Source organism: Piliocolobus tephrosceles, chromosome 9 (genome assembly GCF_002776525.5).
Source record: "Piliocolobus tephrosceles isolate RC106 chromosome 9, ASM277652v3, whole genome shotgun sequence".
In the NCBI taxonomy this organism is placed as follows: Eukaryota; Metazoa; Chordata; class Mammalia; order Primates; family Cercopithecidae; genus Piliocolobus; species Piliocolobus tephrosceles.
Window position 1 is genome coordinate 30545381 of NC_045442.1, and position 17551 is coordinate 30562931.

General features: G+C 39.4%; 1 protein-coding gene across 9 annotated transcripts in view; it reads left to right on the forward strand.

Annotated features, from left to right (window-relative positions):
- The window catches only part of NT5C2 (5'-nucleotidase, cytosolic II), a 103706-nt gene extending 86383 nt beyond the window's left edge, over window positions 1-17323 (forward strand). For 4 of the 9 annotated variants that reach the window (XM_023206529.3, XM_023206530.3, XM_023206535.2 and 1 more), the window contains 13 exons: window positions 3755-3846; window positions 3980-4037; window positions 5060-5153; window positions 6083-6136; window positions 7655-7738; window positions 9041-9082; window positions 10560-10667; window positions 10972-11038; window positions 11690-11860; window positions 13725-13776; window positions 14324-14384; window positions 14530-14706; window positions 15414-17323. In XM_023206529.3, the coding sequence (XP_023062297.1) occupies window positions 3755-3846; window positions 3980-4037; window positions 5060-5153; window positions 6083-6136; window positions 7655-7738; window positions 9041-9082; window positions 10560-10667; window positions 10972-11038; window positions 11690-11860; window positions 13725-13776; window positions 14324-14384; window positions 14530-14706; window positions 15414-15653 (1300 nt within the window). In that variant the 3' untranslated portion in view covers window positions 15654-17323. Of the gene's footprint in view, window positions 1-3754; window positions 3847-3979; window positions 4038-4117; window positions 4331-5059; window positions 5154-6082; window positions 6137-7654; window positions 7739-9040; window positions 9083-10559; window positions 10668-10971; window positions 11039-11689; window positions 11861-13724; window positions 13777-14323; window positions 14385-14529; window positions 14707-15413 lie in introns of all 9 variants that reach the window. The other 5 variants (XM_023206541.2, XM_023206540.2, XM_023206537.2 and 2 more) reach the window with 2 other exon arrangements.
- Window positions 17324-17551: the final 228 nt, after the last annotated feature.

A 17551-nucleotide genomic window follows, 5' to 3' on the forward strand; every position in this document is an offset into this window, starting at 1 on the left:
AGATGAAATTTAGTATCTACTATTTTTTTGTGTGAAATGTCCCAATGTTTTCTTTAAAAAATCATAATGCCACAATTTGACAACTTCTGTAGCTGTAGCTTTACAGTTATGCATTTCCTCTACTGTTATGCTACCTTATTTACTATTCACATTGTATTAAGGTCAGAACAACAGCTCATAAAACCAGAATAGGATGTGTGTCAGTCTCTCATGTAATGTTTCCATTCATTCTTGATGGCAGAATAGGAAAAACACTAGGCTACATTGAAATGTTTAAAAAGACAGTATCTTTTTTTGTGATAAGAGGCACAAACCAACTGAAATTGTACCAGAGCTTCCTATAGATTTGAGGTCACAGGATGCCCCTTAGAATTGAAGCATCTGATATAAGACTCTTTAGTTGGCATTACTGACATTACACAGGCTCAGAGATTTCCATGTATACCTGAGAATGGTATGAAGTAAACACCCATCTTGACACATCTGAGCAGGCCAGTGATTACGTGCACATTTCCTTCACTGTTTTTATGATGGGGTTCAGAATCCATGAAAATATCAGGAAACAGGATTTAGAATATGAAGTAATTACAGGTTATACTAGTAACTTCAGCTATTTCATACACAGATACTGTCATCATAACTCAGAATCTCAAGATGAACCAGGGTTCTATTATGTCTAAAAAGGAATTTTTGTATTATGAGGGAGGGGTAGGCAGAGAAGAAAAGAGAAGCAGTTGGATAAATTAGTACTACGATCACATTTACTAACTCAAGATCAACAGACTTCCTCTATTCCCCTAAATAAGCCAATAAGGTTTCCACGTAGCTCTTTTGCTAATGCATTTAATAGTTTAAAAAATAAGTCATTTATGAGTAAATGCAGAATCATTCAAATAGCACTTAGCACTGTGCAGTCTTTAAATAGGAAAACTGGCCAGGCACAGTGGCTTATGCCTGTAATCTCAGTACTTTGGGAGGACAAGGAAAGAAGACTGCTTGAGCCTAGGAGTTCCAGACCAGCCTGGACAATAAAGTAAAACCCTGTCTCTACAAATATCGAAAAGTAGCTGGGCATGGTGGTGCATGCCTGTGGTCCCAGCTCTATGGGAGACTGAGGCAGGAGGATTGCTTAAGCCCAGGAGGTTGAAGCTGCAGTGAGCTGTGTTCGTGCCACTGTACTTCAGCCTGTGCAACAGAGCAAGACCCTATCCCCCCCTAAAAAAATAAATTTAGAAAATTAAAATTCCCATTAAAAAAGAGACTGAAGATAGAGGAAAAGAAAGAAATAGTTATCGAAGCTATTACAGTGGTAGGGCTGGAAAAGAAGGGCTCCTTCAGGCTTTGCTCATAAGTTAGGACCTTATATTTTGATAAATCTTTATTCTGTGGGTCACAGAAAGTTAGTAGTAATCTGTGCTATAACTCTCTTCTTCCCATTCCAAGTGTAGCATTTCTTCTTTTATGATACATTTCCTCCCCCAAATTGATTTTTATTTTAAATATATACTAGTGTGATTTGACACTGAAGTTTACAATGTAATTGCTAACTATATTTATAAATCAATTTGGGTTCTAACTGCCTAATAAATAACTGTTAACCCTCTTTATGTAAAGGAATTTTCCTTTAATGATGGAGGGAATAGGGAAGTATATTGTATCTAAGGAGACAGTGTCAGCTTATTAAACCTGACTGAAGAAAATGTATTTTTACTGTTACTTTCCACCTTACTTTTATTAAAGAAAATCTTGGAAAGCTAGAAGATGAGATACTCTACAAAGTTATTCATTATTGGGAGCTCTCATCTCAGAAGAGTGACTTAAGACAGGGAGCTAATGTGATTTTGTATGTCGAACTGGAGTTTATGCCATTTGTAGTTAAGAAACCCAAGCAGGAATTTATCCAGGTCATTCTGCGTGTGAACTTTAAATTTGATTTCCTTTATTTAGATTGTTAATCTCCATATATTCACTGTCAGAATTGTGCATTTTTATATTTTAGTATTTTTCCCTTTGAGTTTCTCTGAAATGTTTTCTTTTAGAAGTGTTTCTGTATCTTTAACAAATTCTGCTTCACTGGCTTTTTTTCTTTTAAACCCTGAATTTTCTTCATGGTTCTATTCTGTCTCCTCTTCCTTCCCTGCACACTAAGTGGCTTCATCTCCTCTAATACTCTTCATGATTCCATCTAGTATCTGTATGTAGATGATCTCAGTTATCTCTCAAGTCCGATTCTCTGTTTTAAGTTCTTGACCTTTGTTTCTAGTTGCCTGATAAAAATCTGTTTACTTCAAGCTTAGTATCACCAAAATAGAACTACTCTTACATCCCTTGTTATTCAGTTTTCATATTTTCATTCATCGTACCAACCACCTCTCAGAGACACCTTAGCATGGACATCATCATCTTTGACTCTTAATGTCCCCCCAGCCAAATCTGCTCAGTTTGCTGGGTCTTATTTTACCTTGGTAATCTCTCTTGAATATATGAGTGAGCTAAGATCACGCCACTGCACTCCAGCCTGACCGACAGGGTAAGACTCTGTCTCAAAAAAAAAAAAAAAAAAAAAAAATTCTAGGAGTCAACTGGGTGATTCTGCATTGCACAGCTGATCTCTCCACGCTTTTTCACATGTCTGTGGTTAGCTGCTGGGTAACATAGCATCTAATGTAGAATGGCTTCGTGCACATGTCTGGCATTCGCAGGCTATTGGCCAAGTGCTTCATTTCTATATGTAACCTTCTATCCTCCAGCAGACTATCTCACTCATGCACGTAGTAGTCCGTGGTTCCAAGTGCTGCAAGAGAGATTAAGCTTCAATACACAAATGTTTTTCTAGGTCTCTGCTTGGATCTCATTTCCTGCTATACAAGCCTGTATTCAAGGATAGAGAAATAGACTGAGTTCTAATGGGAGGAGCCACAAAATTGCATCACAAAGAGACAGGAAGAATTTGTGGCCATTGTTGGAGTGTATCACATTGTCTTTCCCTGGTTTATCCTAAAACAGCCACTAATTTAATTTTGTTTTACAACTCAGCCCCGATGGGATTATCCCTCTGCTTTAAAACTGTCAGTAGTACCCTCTTGCCCCTAAATGGTGTAGGAACAGTAGTTTAATCTGCCTCAACCCATCTTTCTAGCTTAATTTTTCTCTGCTCCCCTTTCTCTACCCAAACTGGACTAGTTTCACAACTGGTCCACCTAGCATTTAAGGCCCAGGTCATATGCCAGCACGTGCATGAATCCTTCCTAGATTTTCCTCTCCTTAGTCCTCACATTTGCTTCTCTTTACCCCTTAAGTTGAAATGGTGTTCCCTTCTTTGGTTTTCTCATAAAATTTTGCACCTCTCTTGTGGTAGTTGTGATTTTTTACTGTATAATTATATGTGTATGTGACCCATCTCGCCTACCACACTGACAACTCTCTTAAGAGCTGGAACCTAAGCTGGACATCACACCTGTAATCCCAGCCACTTGGGAGGCTGAGGTGGGAAGATTGCTTGAGCAATCTTCAGGAGTTTAAGTCCAGCCTGGACTTAAAATAGCAAGACTCTGTCTTAAAAATAAAATAAAATAAAATTGAAAAAGAGCTGGAACCTGAACTCATCCATCTTCATAGCTACCCATGCTTAATATTCGGAATCCTGTCTTGCACATAGCCATCAAAATATTTGAGTTAATTTTTGAATAATGCTATTTCCCAGTTATTATTATGTTATTTAAAAAATCATTTAATTTTTAAATTTTTCTTTCAGACCAGAAACTAGAGAACAGTATCCAAATAAATTTATCCAGCGAGATGATACTGAAAGATTTTACATTCTGAACACACTATTCAACCTACCAGGTAGATTCATTCTATGCTTGTTTATTCTGATGCATTTCCCTTCTGTGACCATTAGTCTCTGCTCAAGGGAGATAATGAAGTAAGTTTGAATTATTTCATTATAGCTTATGAGTATCTGTTCTTCATTTTTCAGAGACCTACCTGTTGGCCTGCCTAGTAGATTTTTTTACTAATTGTCCCAGATATACCAGGTATGTACATACTATAATTTTTTTTTTCCAATTGATTTTTTAAATTAATGCACAGGGTTTTAGAGAACTGGCCATTGTAGGTCTTTTCTGCTTTTCTAAAGTGAATTTAGTGCTAGTGAGAGATGCCACATTGCCAGCCTGAGAGATGGGACAGCACCAGCAGCTCCATGCAGGCTCTCACCTCCCACACGGCCCCTCTCCTTGCCAGTGTGCTGCAGCCACCACTTCTGATTGGCTTCTCCTGGGAATGAAGACGGCCAGCAGAGGTGCTAATTGTGACAACTGAGTGGGAGGTTTGTGTGATGATTATCTGTCCAAGCAGAATTACACTAAAACCCCCCAACTCATTTCACAGCAGCTACCCAGGAGCCATTCTGGGATGGTAATTTAATTTCATTTCCAGGCCCGGCAAGATTTGATTAAGGAATAAATACTGTGTATCTTACCAGAAGTAAAATTTTGCATAAGTCTTAAACAAGTTATCCTCTTCCTTTAGGGAGAATTATATAGCCAATACTGAAAGTTTAGCCATATATACCAGAGTTGGCTAACTTCATATCCTCTTTGGGCTTTATCTACATGAAGACACTAAATTTGGTGGAAAGCTGAGTCACTGAGCTAAATAAAAAATGGACAGTACCTTTGTACTTAGGGACAGTGTCAGAAAAGTCAGGGTGGAAAGAACCTAAATGACCAATTTTAAGTTTTAAATGTTTCTTCAACCTGTTTCTAAAAAGTGATAAATTAAAAAAACCTGATATTTTTGGAACTTTGGCCTTTTAGCTTACATTCAATATATTCTTCCATCACTTTGTGTTTGTTCACAATTATTGTATTCCGTTGAACACTATAGCCATTTCTGGTGGTCAAAGTGGACTTTCATTAGGGAGTAATTATTTTCCTCATTAGCCACAGCCTTTACCCATGTGATATGGAACCTTTGGGTCCCCTGGGAAATTTTTGACATATATTTTATTGCCCTGTTTTGGATCCCCTGTCATGTTCTTTTTATCTTTCTGTAGTTGTGAAACAGGATTTAAAGATGGGGACCTCTTCATGTCCTACCGGAGTATGTTCCAGGACGTAAGAGATGCTGTTGACTGGGTTCATTACAAGGTACCTAGAGGCTCTTCTTCACCCGCTCGCTTTCTGGCATGTGTTTTATGGCCTGGCATTAACTTTCCAAATGGAGCAGAGTATTTCCTTTTTTTAAAAAAGGACAAAATGGATTTGCCCCCTAGTGATAGCTCTCTAGAATACATACATTCTTGTCTTTGGTCTTGGAGGTAATGTTGATCTTTCCTCAGTGATGGTGTTTGGCTTCTGGATTTTATTTTAGTTTGCATTTCTCAAACTTAGAAGAGGTTTTAGTGTATTACATTATACTTAACATATCCTTTGTGGATGACAGTGGTCCATTTTTTTTTGTCCAGATACCTCCCACTGACTACTAACATTAATTAATATTAAACTTACATTTATTATAAACGAATAAAATATGAAATGCCTTTTAATTTCACACTTGAAACTGTTTTATATTTTGAAGACAAATTTTAGAGGCAGGGTTGCAGCAAATCATACCTGCTACTTTTTTCTGGCCTTCTGTAGTTTGTCACTTTTCTATTTTGATAAATCCTTAAGAAATGCATTTAGGGCTGGACATGATGGCTCATGCCTGTAATCTCAGCACTTTGTGATGCCGAGGCAGGTAGATTGCTTGAGCTCAGGAGTTCAAGACTAGCCTGGGCAGCAATGACAAAACCCTGTCTCTACAAAAAATACAGAAAATTAGCCAGGCGTGTTGGTGTGGAACTGTGGTCCCAGCTACTTGGGAGGCTGAAGTGGGAGGATCACCTAAGCCTGGGGAGGTCGAGGCTGCAGTGAGCCGAGATTACACCACTGTACTCTAGCATGGGCAATAGGGTGACCTTGTCTCAAAAAAAGAAAGAATTTGGGTTGATTAGTAAACACCATTTTTCTTATAAACTACATGTTAAAAACTGATTTTGTTCTTTTCTTAATTCCTTTTTTTTTTCTTCCCCTAGGGCTCCCTTAAGGAAAAGACAGTTGAAAATCTTGAGAAGTATGTAGTCAAAGATGTAAGTAATATAAGGGAAAATAGATCTGCATAATAGCTCATTTTACCTATTAGGGAAATGAATAACAAGCTGATTTATAATGAAATGGACAAAGGAAGAGATTTCTTTGTCTTGGTACAGTATGTGCCAGATATAATCACCACGAATATTCAGCTAGAGCATAGGTCTTAGTAGAGTTTTTCCATTTCTTGATAGGCAAGAAGACTCAGTATTTCATTTGTCCATTTAGCTTCAATTATAATAGCAGTTAGAGGTTTACTGTATACACATCACCATGCTAAGTGATTACATGCATTATGCCATTTAATCTTCTGTATGACCCTGAGTTAGGTATTATTGTTACCTCTGTTTTATAGATAACTGAGAAATAGAGGGATTAAATAACTTGCCAAAGGTCACACAGTTAGTAAGTAGTAAAGCTGAGTCATACCCAAATCATAACTACTACACTAGATCATCTCAAAAATGTGCATATATGTTACCATTATTTAAAATGCCTTTAACCTGTCAACAGAGAGTAATAAGGAAAGCTTTAAAATACCTTAAAAGGCAATATTGGGAAACCTGATAAAATTTTTTAAAAATTTGTGGTTAATAGTATTGTACCAATGTTAATTTCATACTTTTGATAATTGTACTGTGGTTATGTAAGATGTTAATATGAAGGGAAACTGGAGGAAAAATATATGGGAACTCTACTTTTCACAGCTTTTCTATAAGTCTAGAACTGTTTTTGAATAAAAATTAAACACACATAGTGCCCCAAGATGACATACTTCTTTCTTTTCCTACAGAGTAAAAGTAGCAGAATACAGTATTTTCTCAAAGTACTGTGGTAAAGATTTCTTGTTTTCAGTTTTTGTGCCTCCTATTTTCACCCACCTCCCTTATTTCAAGAAAAAACACTGAATGGGGAGGGTCCGGGAGAATTTGAGTGAAGGAATTAATCTATTTGCTATGAGAGAAGGAAAAGGTATTTTTCTTTCCAGGCACGTGAGGGGTTAGAATTTGCTCATTTAAGCGCACATGGGTGTGGGTATTTCTAGGTAGCATCTGCACATGTCATTTCATTCTGCAAGATGTTTTATAAAACCATAGTATACACACTGAAAGCCGTATCTTATACTCTCTATGTAGAGCATGTTTAAGTCAGCTTCTCCTGATCTCTAACATACCTCACATACTTCAAGAAATCTCAAGTTAATTTAAGTTAATTTAAACTCCTGAGGCAAACATCATGAGGAAGGTAGAGATATGTTGTTAACAGCCATATAACCCTGATAAATATGTGTATAATCTTACATGTAAATCTATTGTATACACTGTGTATACTACATATGTTAATACTTTATTCATTTATAGTGATAATGTGGGATTTTAAGTGCAAAATTCCAAAATCAGCTAACCCTTAAAAGGTTCCCCCATTCCTGTTGTGCACAGAAATCCAGTATATGACAACTCCAAAGTATAAAGATAAAAATGTTTTTGTGTTTCACTCATTATCCAATTACATTTCAGGGAAAACTGCCTTTGCTTCTGAGCCGGATGAAGGAAGTAGGGAAAGTGTTTCTTGCTACCAACAGTGACTATAAATATACAGATGTAAGTGCTTAATGTTTATATTTGTTTATTTATTCAGTGGAATTATTTTGGCCTAAAGAACTGTGAAGACAGGAGGATAGAAGTTTATTAAGTGAAAGTAGTTTCTTGCCTTCTCATTTTCAAACAGTAAAAAGGCAAAAATATACAGGATAACAGTGGTTCTTAAATTTTTCTAGAAATTTATTTTAACCATTTTCACGGATTATGATTGGCTACTTGAAAATTTTAATCTTGGGGTTATTTTAAACATTTGTAAAGATTAAAATGGCTTTTGTGTCTCTTTGGAGCATCATTTCTATAAACTTGAGCAGTCGCATCCCTTATTGATGTGTATATATGACTTCCCTGCTGTTGGAAGACCTGCAGCAATAGATGGTGCACAGATGTTTGGGCTCTTAGCCATCAGAATTTACTACATCTTTTTTTTTTTTTTGAGACCGAGTCTCACTCTGTCACCCAGGCTGGGGTGCAGTGATGTGATCTCGGCTCACTGCAACCTCTGCTGCCTGGGTTCAAGTGATTCTCCTGCCTCACCCTCCCAAGTAGCTGGGATTACAATAGGTGCCTGCCACTGTGCCCGGCTAATTTTTTTTTTGTATTTTTAGTAGAGATGGGGTTTTACCATCTTGGACAGGCTGGTCTTGAACTTCTGACCTCGTCATCCACCCACCTCAGCCTCCCAAAGTGGCGGGATTACAGGTGTGAGCCACCGCGCCCAGCCCAAAATTTACTACCTCTTAAAAACAATTTTTTCCCATGATTAAAGCATGTGGAAAAACTGATCTAATTCCTTAACTTCATCTTACTTTGCTGAGACACAAGTTTATAGTACTAGCAAGAAGTTCCACTTCCCCCAATTTGCTGTACATATAAACTTGATTTAGACACCTGGTGATTTGTAGTAAATAGTCTTATATAAACCATTGGTTTGTTGACTTAGTTGGTCTAGGGATGGCAGTAGCAAAGCCAAAGTGATAGGTTATTTCTGTGTGAGTCATTAGTTTTCTCTGTACTCCTACCTCATATGCTCCTTACCTCCAAATGTGTGTTCAAAAACATCTTCCAGAGGAAGTATGTATCCTCCCTGAGAATGTCAGAAGTCTTTTTTTCTTTTTGGTATATGGTAAAGCATTAATTTCTGGCTTCCACTGCCATGATTTCGTAAAATTTAGAGGAAACAAGAATGTGGTGAGTCCTGTGTTGAAGAAGACATGTTTTGTGAAGAGCTTGTAATTTCTTTAGGTTATATGCCTTTTGCAAAAGTAGTATATGGACCTTATGTTAAATTTTTTTTTTTTCCAGAAAATTATGACTTACCTGTTTGACTTCCCACATGGCCCCAAGGTATGTGACTCAGTAGACCATTGCTTTAGTAATAATGAATGCATTTAATCATTCTGGAATATTAAGGGGGAAAGAATTGGTCAGAACCCACCCAGAAAAGTCCTACTTTTTAAGCCTATTGTCTAATCTTCATTAACATTAGAATCCAGGAGCTAGTAGAATTTAAAATCAAATTGCTAATTTAGAGTCCACAACTTGAATACTTAGTAGACAGAAATAAAAGGGATATTCATGTGATATTTAGTAGGATGGGATCAGAATAATTTTATGCCCAAGAAGTTCTATGCAGAATTAAGTTTGTATGGCAATGAAAGGAGTTTTCAGGTTGTGGAAGATACTTGATTAAAACAGAAAATGTATGTATATTCTTGACAACTTCTAGATTTTGTATTAGTTGTTGCTAAGTTTTTGCCAAGACAGCACTTAACCTTGATATTTAGCAGAGAAGTCTTCATTTCTGCAAAAGGGCTGCACTTAGGTTTAAGGAATACTCCTTGCAACTTAGTCACATACTTACAGAATTTTAGTCCTAGACTTTAGTGAATAAACATCAGCAAATCTGTTTTGAGAACACCTGAAATCACAGGGTACAGTGTCCTTCAGGTTGGTCTTAAAAGGTTAATGCCAGGGTTCCATTTCAGGATAGTCATGATTTTAATGGGCATAACTCATTATTAGTATTGTGATTAGCTTACACTATGAGCCAAAACCCAATGTATACCTAGAGCCATCATTCTGAGAATGTAACCAGTAAAATCTCCTAATAGTTCCATGTTAGTTTGTATACTTGAGCTCTGATGCTGATCTACCTCTCTCTTAATCTGTCCCTTGGGTATTGATTTGCATCTCTCCCTAGCTCTTTTGAGCTCCTTTTAGCAAATTTCAGCTGAGCACACTTTCATATATTAAAGTGCTATGAAATAAGTTATTGTAGTTTAGTAGTAGATGAAACAATTTAATGTGTAGAATACAGTTATTTATTATTTATACCTTGTCTGCTTACCAAAGGATATGGCTTATAATACATAGACACAATACTTTTTTTTTTTTTTTGAGATGGAGTCTCGCTCTGTTGCCAGGCTGGAGTGCAGTGCCACAATCTCGGCTCACTGCATCCTCCCCCTCTTGGGTTCAAGCGATTCTCGTGCCTCAGCCTCCCAAGTAGCTGGGACTACAGGCGCCTGCCACTACGCCCGGCTAATTTTTGTAGTTTTAGTAGAGACAGATTTTCACCATGTTGGCCAGGATGGTCTTGGTCTCCTGACATTGTGATCCGCCCGCTTCGGCCTCCCGAAATGTCGGGATTACAGGCATGAGCCACCACGCCTGGCTGACACAACACCTTTTTGAAAAATAAAATAGTGGGATCTTCTGGCTACAGTTAGTATTTTTATATTCCTTGCATCTGAGTGAGTTAAATAGTAATGCCTTAAAGTAAGGAGTGATGTTTCAACTTTTGCTGTTTCTCCTTCACCAGCCTGGGAGCTCCCATCGACCATGGCAGTCCTACTTTGATCTGATCTTGGTGGATGCACGGAAACCACTCTTTTTTGGAGAAGGCACAGTACTGCGTCAAGTGGATACTGTAAGTCATGAGGATGATCTGTCTGCTAGCACACTGTCGTTAATGTTTCTCCTTTCCCCACTCTTACTCTCCCTAAGGAAACAGGAATTTTTTTTTATTAGCCATATCTCTCTTTTGAAATTAAGAGTTTTGGTCTTAACTGAAGCAGCCAAACAAACCCATTAATTGAAAAGAGTAAGTGCCATTCATTTGGCTGTCTGGCCAAATAGCACTGGTGGTGGGGGGTGGGGTGGGAGGGTTGTGGGGTGAGGGGAGGATTGTGACAGGATGATAAAGTATTACAAAATCCATATTCTTCACACAGAAAACTGGCAAGCTGAAAATTGGTACCTACACAGGCCCCCTACAGCATGGTATCGTCTACTCAGGAGGTAAGTCACAGACTTCCCTTTATTTAATGTCTTTGCTCAGACCTCACTGTGAAAGCTTTGGTGATCTCAGCAAAGTGCCACATGTACTCTTTAGTGGTCTAAGATGTCATCTACTGAAGGTAAATAGTCAGTCACCTCTTAATGCAATAGGAGTCTGGGTTTGAGTATATCCTAATGAATCTGATTTTCACTAAAACGATCAGTTTTCTTTTTTTTAAAATCCTATTGGAGGCTTTTCTCAGTGCCTGGAATCACTTGGGGGTACTTCTCAATATGTTCTCAAGGGTTTCTCAAGGAGTTTCATGGGTATAGGTACATAGTATGTTGGAGTTAGAAACAGTTGAATAAAGCCAGCTTAATGGCAGATTTGTGATGAAATTGGCAGTGGCTCTTTTCAAGGTTAAGCTGAGGATGTAGTTTTGTTGCTCTTGGATTTGGTGATCAAGAGCTCTGGTCAGCACAGTGGAGCTGAAGGCCTTGTCTTAGAAGGCAGTAAGAAGAGAATGGTGAGTCTTTTGTCTTTTTTTTTTCCTAGACTGTTCCTCATACAACTATAAGAACAAAATGAATCATAGTATTTAATGGTTGAATACTATTGGAAGACTGATTTTAATATAGAGACAGTTTTCTCATTGTTCACTCTTGTTTCAGGTTCTTCTGATACGATCTGTGATCTGTTGGGAGCCAAGGGAAAAGACATTTTGTATATTGGAGATCACATTTTTGGGGACATTCTAAAATCAAAAAAACGGCAAGGGTGGCGAACTTTTTTGGTGATTCCCGAACTTGCACAGGAGCTGCATGTCTGGACCGACAAGAGTTGTAAGCCATTTCATAAATCTTTGATGCAATTTATATCTAAATGACCAGCTTTAAATCAAGTCCTCTTTGATAAACCATTACTTTGTATTCAGGAAGTCAGAGGTGGTCAAAAGGTAGGCCTTGATTTGGATACTTCCTTCCCATAGAATATTCAGCTATTTCACAAAACTCCAGAAGTTGAATAAATATGAGAGGTTATCTTGTTTAACCTTCTTGACTCTCTTCGTTAAGTACAGAATGTTGGTGTCTTGAGTTGTGTTACAGTAACACTTTAAGTTGTGAACTGGAGCTCAGCTGTTCCTCTGTGGTCCCATATTTCCCCAACCATGCCTAGCAGTCTCAGTCTCTTTGCCAACAGCCCATATCTGTGATTCTGGGGCAGTGATGGCTCTGAATGTTAATCACCTGTGGTATTTTTAATTGACTTTTCTGAGATCTAGAGAATGAAGCTATATTGTATCCTTGAACTAAGCTACACTGTGTATATGCAGTATATACACTATGCTGAATTAAGTTACGGATATAGTTCTGTAGAAGTGTTTGATACACAAGTTCTCCAGCCAGCCTTGATGCTTATTACCTGCAGCGTGGTGAAGGTGACTCCGGGAACTCAGCCTGCCTGGGGTAGGAGCCCTGGCTCCATAACTTGAAATCTGCATGCCCTTAGGCAAGTTAATGAGACACCCTGTGTGTTAGTTTCCTCAAATGTAAAAATGGGGATAATACCTACCTCCTAAAGTTGATGAAAAACGGAAGCAGTATGTGTATAAAGATAGACAGACATGACAGCCTTTCTCAACCAAGGCTCCTCATCTGAAACACATAAAATTATTACCATTATCGTTATTTTACCTTTCCAACAGCTGAATACAGAAAATTATTTGAGTAACACTTTTCTCAATTCTCCTAAAGATGGTAAATAGAAGAAAATGTGTTATATATACAGTAGATGAAGGAGGGCTTGTCTCGAGGAACCCAGGCTGACAAAGGCTGCAACACACAGGAAGCATGCTATAGATACTGGCTGTTTCTGTTATTATTGTCTGTACCATGAGTGGGATTTTCTGGCTAGCCTTTCATTCATTTGCAACTTTCTGCCTATGAAGTTTTGGAAATCTAGTTGATCTAGCCCTGGACCTGTGACTCAGGACAAGTCACCTAATTCTCAGTCTTTCATCTGAATATGGGACTGTTAACATTTGCTTAGCTGACTACACCTGAGACGGTGTAAATTCTGATATTTTTACAAGCTCAGAATGAGCATGCAGCTGGAAGGGAAAATTGTCGTCATGGTTTTTAAGCAGGAGGAAAGGCGGTTAAAGAGAAGGTGATCATGGCCGGGTGCGGTGGCTCAAGCCTGTAATCCCAGCACTTTGGGAGGCTGAGACGGGCGGATCACGAGGTCAGGAGATCGAGACCATCCTGGCTAACATGGTGAAACCCCGTCTCTACTAAAAACTACAAAAAAACTAGCCAGGTGAGGTGGCTGGCGCCTGTAGTCCCAGCTACTCGGAGGCTGAGGCAGGAGAATGGCATAAACCCGGGAGACGGAGCTTGCAGTGAGCTGAGAACCGGCCACTGCACTCCAGCCCGGGCGACAGAGCGAGACTCCGCCTCAAAAAAAAAAAAAAAAAAAGAGAGAGAGGGTGATGGTGCTCATCTGTTGTGTTGTCAGACTCCAAGTGGGTATCAGTGGGTTATCCTGAAGAGGGGAAGAGGAGGTCACTATACACTCCACCTAGAGCACGTTAGTCCCAGGTTATACTTTTCAGTCACATCTGCAACCTTTTAGTTTTAACAGCAGTTAAGAACTGGGTGCTTATTTATTTAAAATACCTTCCTTTTCCTTCCAAACCTTAACTAGCACTTTTCGAAGAACTTCAGAGCTTGGATATTTTCTTGGCTGAACTCTACAAGTAAGTTTTCTAAAAATTTCTTTCCTAAAAACTTCTTCAGGAATCACTTAGGTATAAAAAATGTTCTTTCCAGGCCGGTAATCCAAGCTATTTGGGAGGCTGAGGCAGGAGAATCGCTTGAACCGGGGAGGTGGAGGTTGCAGTGAGCCGAGGTTGCACCATTGCACTCCAGCCTGGGCGACAAGAGTGAAACGCCATCTCAAAAAAAAAAAAAAAGTTCTTTCCAGGCCAGGCGCGGTGGCTCACGCCTGTAATCCCAGCACTTTGGGAGGCCGAGGCAGGCAGGTTACTTGAGGCCAGAAGTTTGAGACCAGTCTGGCCAACATGGTAAAACCCCGTCTTTACCAGATATACAGAAATTAGCTGAGTGTGGTGGCACATGCCTGTAATCTCAGCTAACTATTAGGGTGACTGAGGCAGGAGAATCGCTTGAAGCTGGGAGGCAGAGGTTGCAGTGAGCCAAAATCACACCCCTGCACTCCAACCTGAGTGACAGAGTGAGATGCTCTTCCCAGAGATTTTCACCGAGGTTTTCTTTTCTCTTTAGGCATCTTGACAGCAGCAGCAACGAGCGTCCAGACATTAGCTCCATCCAGAGACGTATTAAGGTATCCAAATGGGATTTGGGAGAAAACTTGGGAAATAAGTTTAAATGATTTTTTCACGTTTCTGATTTTTAGAGACTGACATTCAACTACTGCTCAATAAATATTTGTTGAATGAGCCAAGAATCAATCTTGTTCTTTGTTGTAGAAAGTAACTCATGACATGGACATGTGCTATGGGATGATGGGAAGCCTGTTTCGCAGTGGCTCCCGGCAGACCCTTTTTGCCAGTCAAGTGATGCGTTACGCTGACCTCTATGCAGCATCTTTCATCAACCTGCTGTATTACCCATTCAGCTACCTCTTCAGGGCTGCCCATGTCTTGGTGAGTGAAGGCTATAATTGACAACCAAGATGTACTCTAAGTCCAGGGTCAGCAGCCAGCTTTGTGAGATGGCACAGGAGATAGTTTGAACATTTCTTTCTGATGTACAGAGCCCAGGGGCAGGTTATATGGTTGCATAAGAAGGGGTCTTTGAGAAAGTGGAACCAATATTGGAAGTTACGGAGTATAACTTTACTCTCTCAAGTCTACTCTATTAAAAGCTGTATGTGGACCAGGCATGGTGGCTCATGCCTGTAACCCCAGCGCTTTGGAGGCTGAGGTGGGAGGACTGATAGAGCCCAGGAAGTCGAGGCTGCAGTGGGCTGCGATTGCTCCACTGTACTCCAACCTTGGTGACAGCGAGAGACCCTGTCTCAAGAAAAAGAAAACGTGGTTTTTACGTTCCTATATTCTGATCTGTTTCAGGACTAATTTGTTTTTGCTGTAAAGTAGAAGATAAACTTTCCTCTCCATCTTTTCCAATTTCTGGCTGCAGCAGACAGTATGGGCACCATTTTGAGGGGCAGGGAGAGAGGAAGACAGGCAACTATAAGTAGTTCTATGAAGATATAAGTCTATATTGACTTGTCCTGTGGTCCACTATAGATGTAACTGCATGGCCACGTAACAAGAGGAGAGGGGTTAGGATTTGGGAAGGTAGCTACTTTGTTCTGCCTGCTCTGAGCCTCTAGCTTTTTTCTATCTAGATGCCTCATGAATCAACGGTGGAGCACACACACGTAGACATCAATGAGATGGAGTCTCCTCTTGCCACCCGGAACCGCACATCAGTGGATTTCAAAGACACTGACTACAAGCGGCACCAGCTGACACGATCAATTAGTGAGATTAAACCTCCCAACCTCTTCCCACTGGCCCCCCAGGAAATTACACACTGCCATGATGAAGATGATGATGAAGAGGAGGAGGAGGAGGAGGAAGAATAAGGAGGAAAACCAAAACCCTGAGCACCCATTAAACAAGTCCTGGCAGGACTCGCGGGAACAAACGATGTCCCTGTTAGGGTTCTACTGGGTGGGGAGGGAAGGGGGCTCCATGAAGGTACATCTGAAAAGTTTCTGAAGATTTTATTCTTATCATAGATACTTGTTTTGGTTTTGTGTATCTGTACTCTTTGCAGATGGTCCAAAATTGTAATGGAGTCTGTATTAGAAGAAAATAAGGGTAAAATCAGGCTGAACTGCATGTATATGGCTCCATTGTGGCTTGTGACACTTTTTAAAAAATCATCCATATGTCAGTGTATCTGGATACACGAGGAAAAGGAGAAGAGTCTCAGAGTGGAACAGAGTGGGAAGAGGTGATCTGTAATGTTACAAATTGTGCTATTACTCCAAGATCCAACTTTTTCAGTGCATTACATGGTCTTGTGTAACAGTGGAGAAATGTATTATTTCCATGATCAAATGTAGTCTCTGTTAAGGTCAAGTTTCCTTTTATAAGCCTTTAAGTCATCCTCAGTGACTCTGGCAAGGCTGCTTCTCTGTCACTGGCTTTGCACAGAAGTATTCTCTACTTGCTTTATTCCCTCTATTTTGAGGGAAAAGACAGTATCCTTATTACCGTTTTTGTTTTTTGTTTAATAGCACAAATGCTTATTATTTGTTATCCAAAAACAACCTTTTTCTTATCTGTGCTAAATCTGTAGAAAGAATTTAGCTGCAAGCGGACAAAGGAACAAGCCCCCAGAAAAGAAAGAGAAGAACTCCCTTTTTATACTACAGAACATTCATTAGTGTGGGCTATATAGCTGTGGCTCATGCTACCCAAATCCAGATTTCTTTATCCTTTAGAGTTGATTGCTGTATATTAAAGTTGAACATCAGAGGATGGGAAGAGGGCTCTGTAAGCCAGAACCTTACTAAAGTAGAGGGCACAATCAGCGTGAATAAATTCACTTCAGAATCCCAAGTTGAGGCCAGGCGCGGTGGCTCACGCCTGTAATCCCAGCACTTCGGGAAGCCAAGGCGGGCGGATCACCTGAGGTTGGGAGTGAGTTTGAGACCAGCCTGACCAACATGGAGAAACCCCCATCTCCACTAAAAATACAAAATTAGCCGGGCATGGTGGCACATGCCTGTAATCCCAACTACTCAGGTGGCTGAGGCAGGAGAATCACTCGAACCCAGGAGGCGGAGGTTGCGGTGAGCCAAGATCACACCATTGTACTCCAGCCTGGGCAATAAGAGCGAAATTCCATCTCAAAAAAATAAATAAAAATCCCAATCCCAAGTTGAAATCACTTCTTGTTTTAAACAAGAATGAATTATTACTGTGTATGTTAGGGTATTAAAACTGTTTCACCAGTACAGTGAAAGTTGTTTCAACATTTTAAACAGTGGTTATAGACTCTTACTTTAACCATCATATATTTGCTTCCATTCTTGTCATTGGTCAATAGGGGAGGGTAGATTAGCTGCTCCAGAATTCAATAAAGTGTAATATTTCTAATGGTGACTTTGACCTATTCTGTAGCACAACTGTAATAGCTATTAGTCTTCAAGTGGGTTTAGATTTGGTGTAGTGACGTCAGTTTGATATTCTCTTCTTTCAAAGGAAATATATTCAAGAATTGTTACATTCTAACATGATTATATTCATGGTGCTTCATAGGCCTCACAATTTTTTCACAGAAAGATTTTTGGAATAGGACTGTAAAGTAAGGCTTTTTAAAAAATCATTTTATAAGCAGGGAACACAGCCTGATAACTTAGTCAAGGATCTGCTGCCTCACTACTTTGGATATATACGGCTTCAGATTAAGTCATCCAGGAAACATACATTCTAAATGGTATCCATTGGGAATATATGCCCCTTTAAAAGA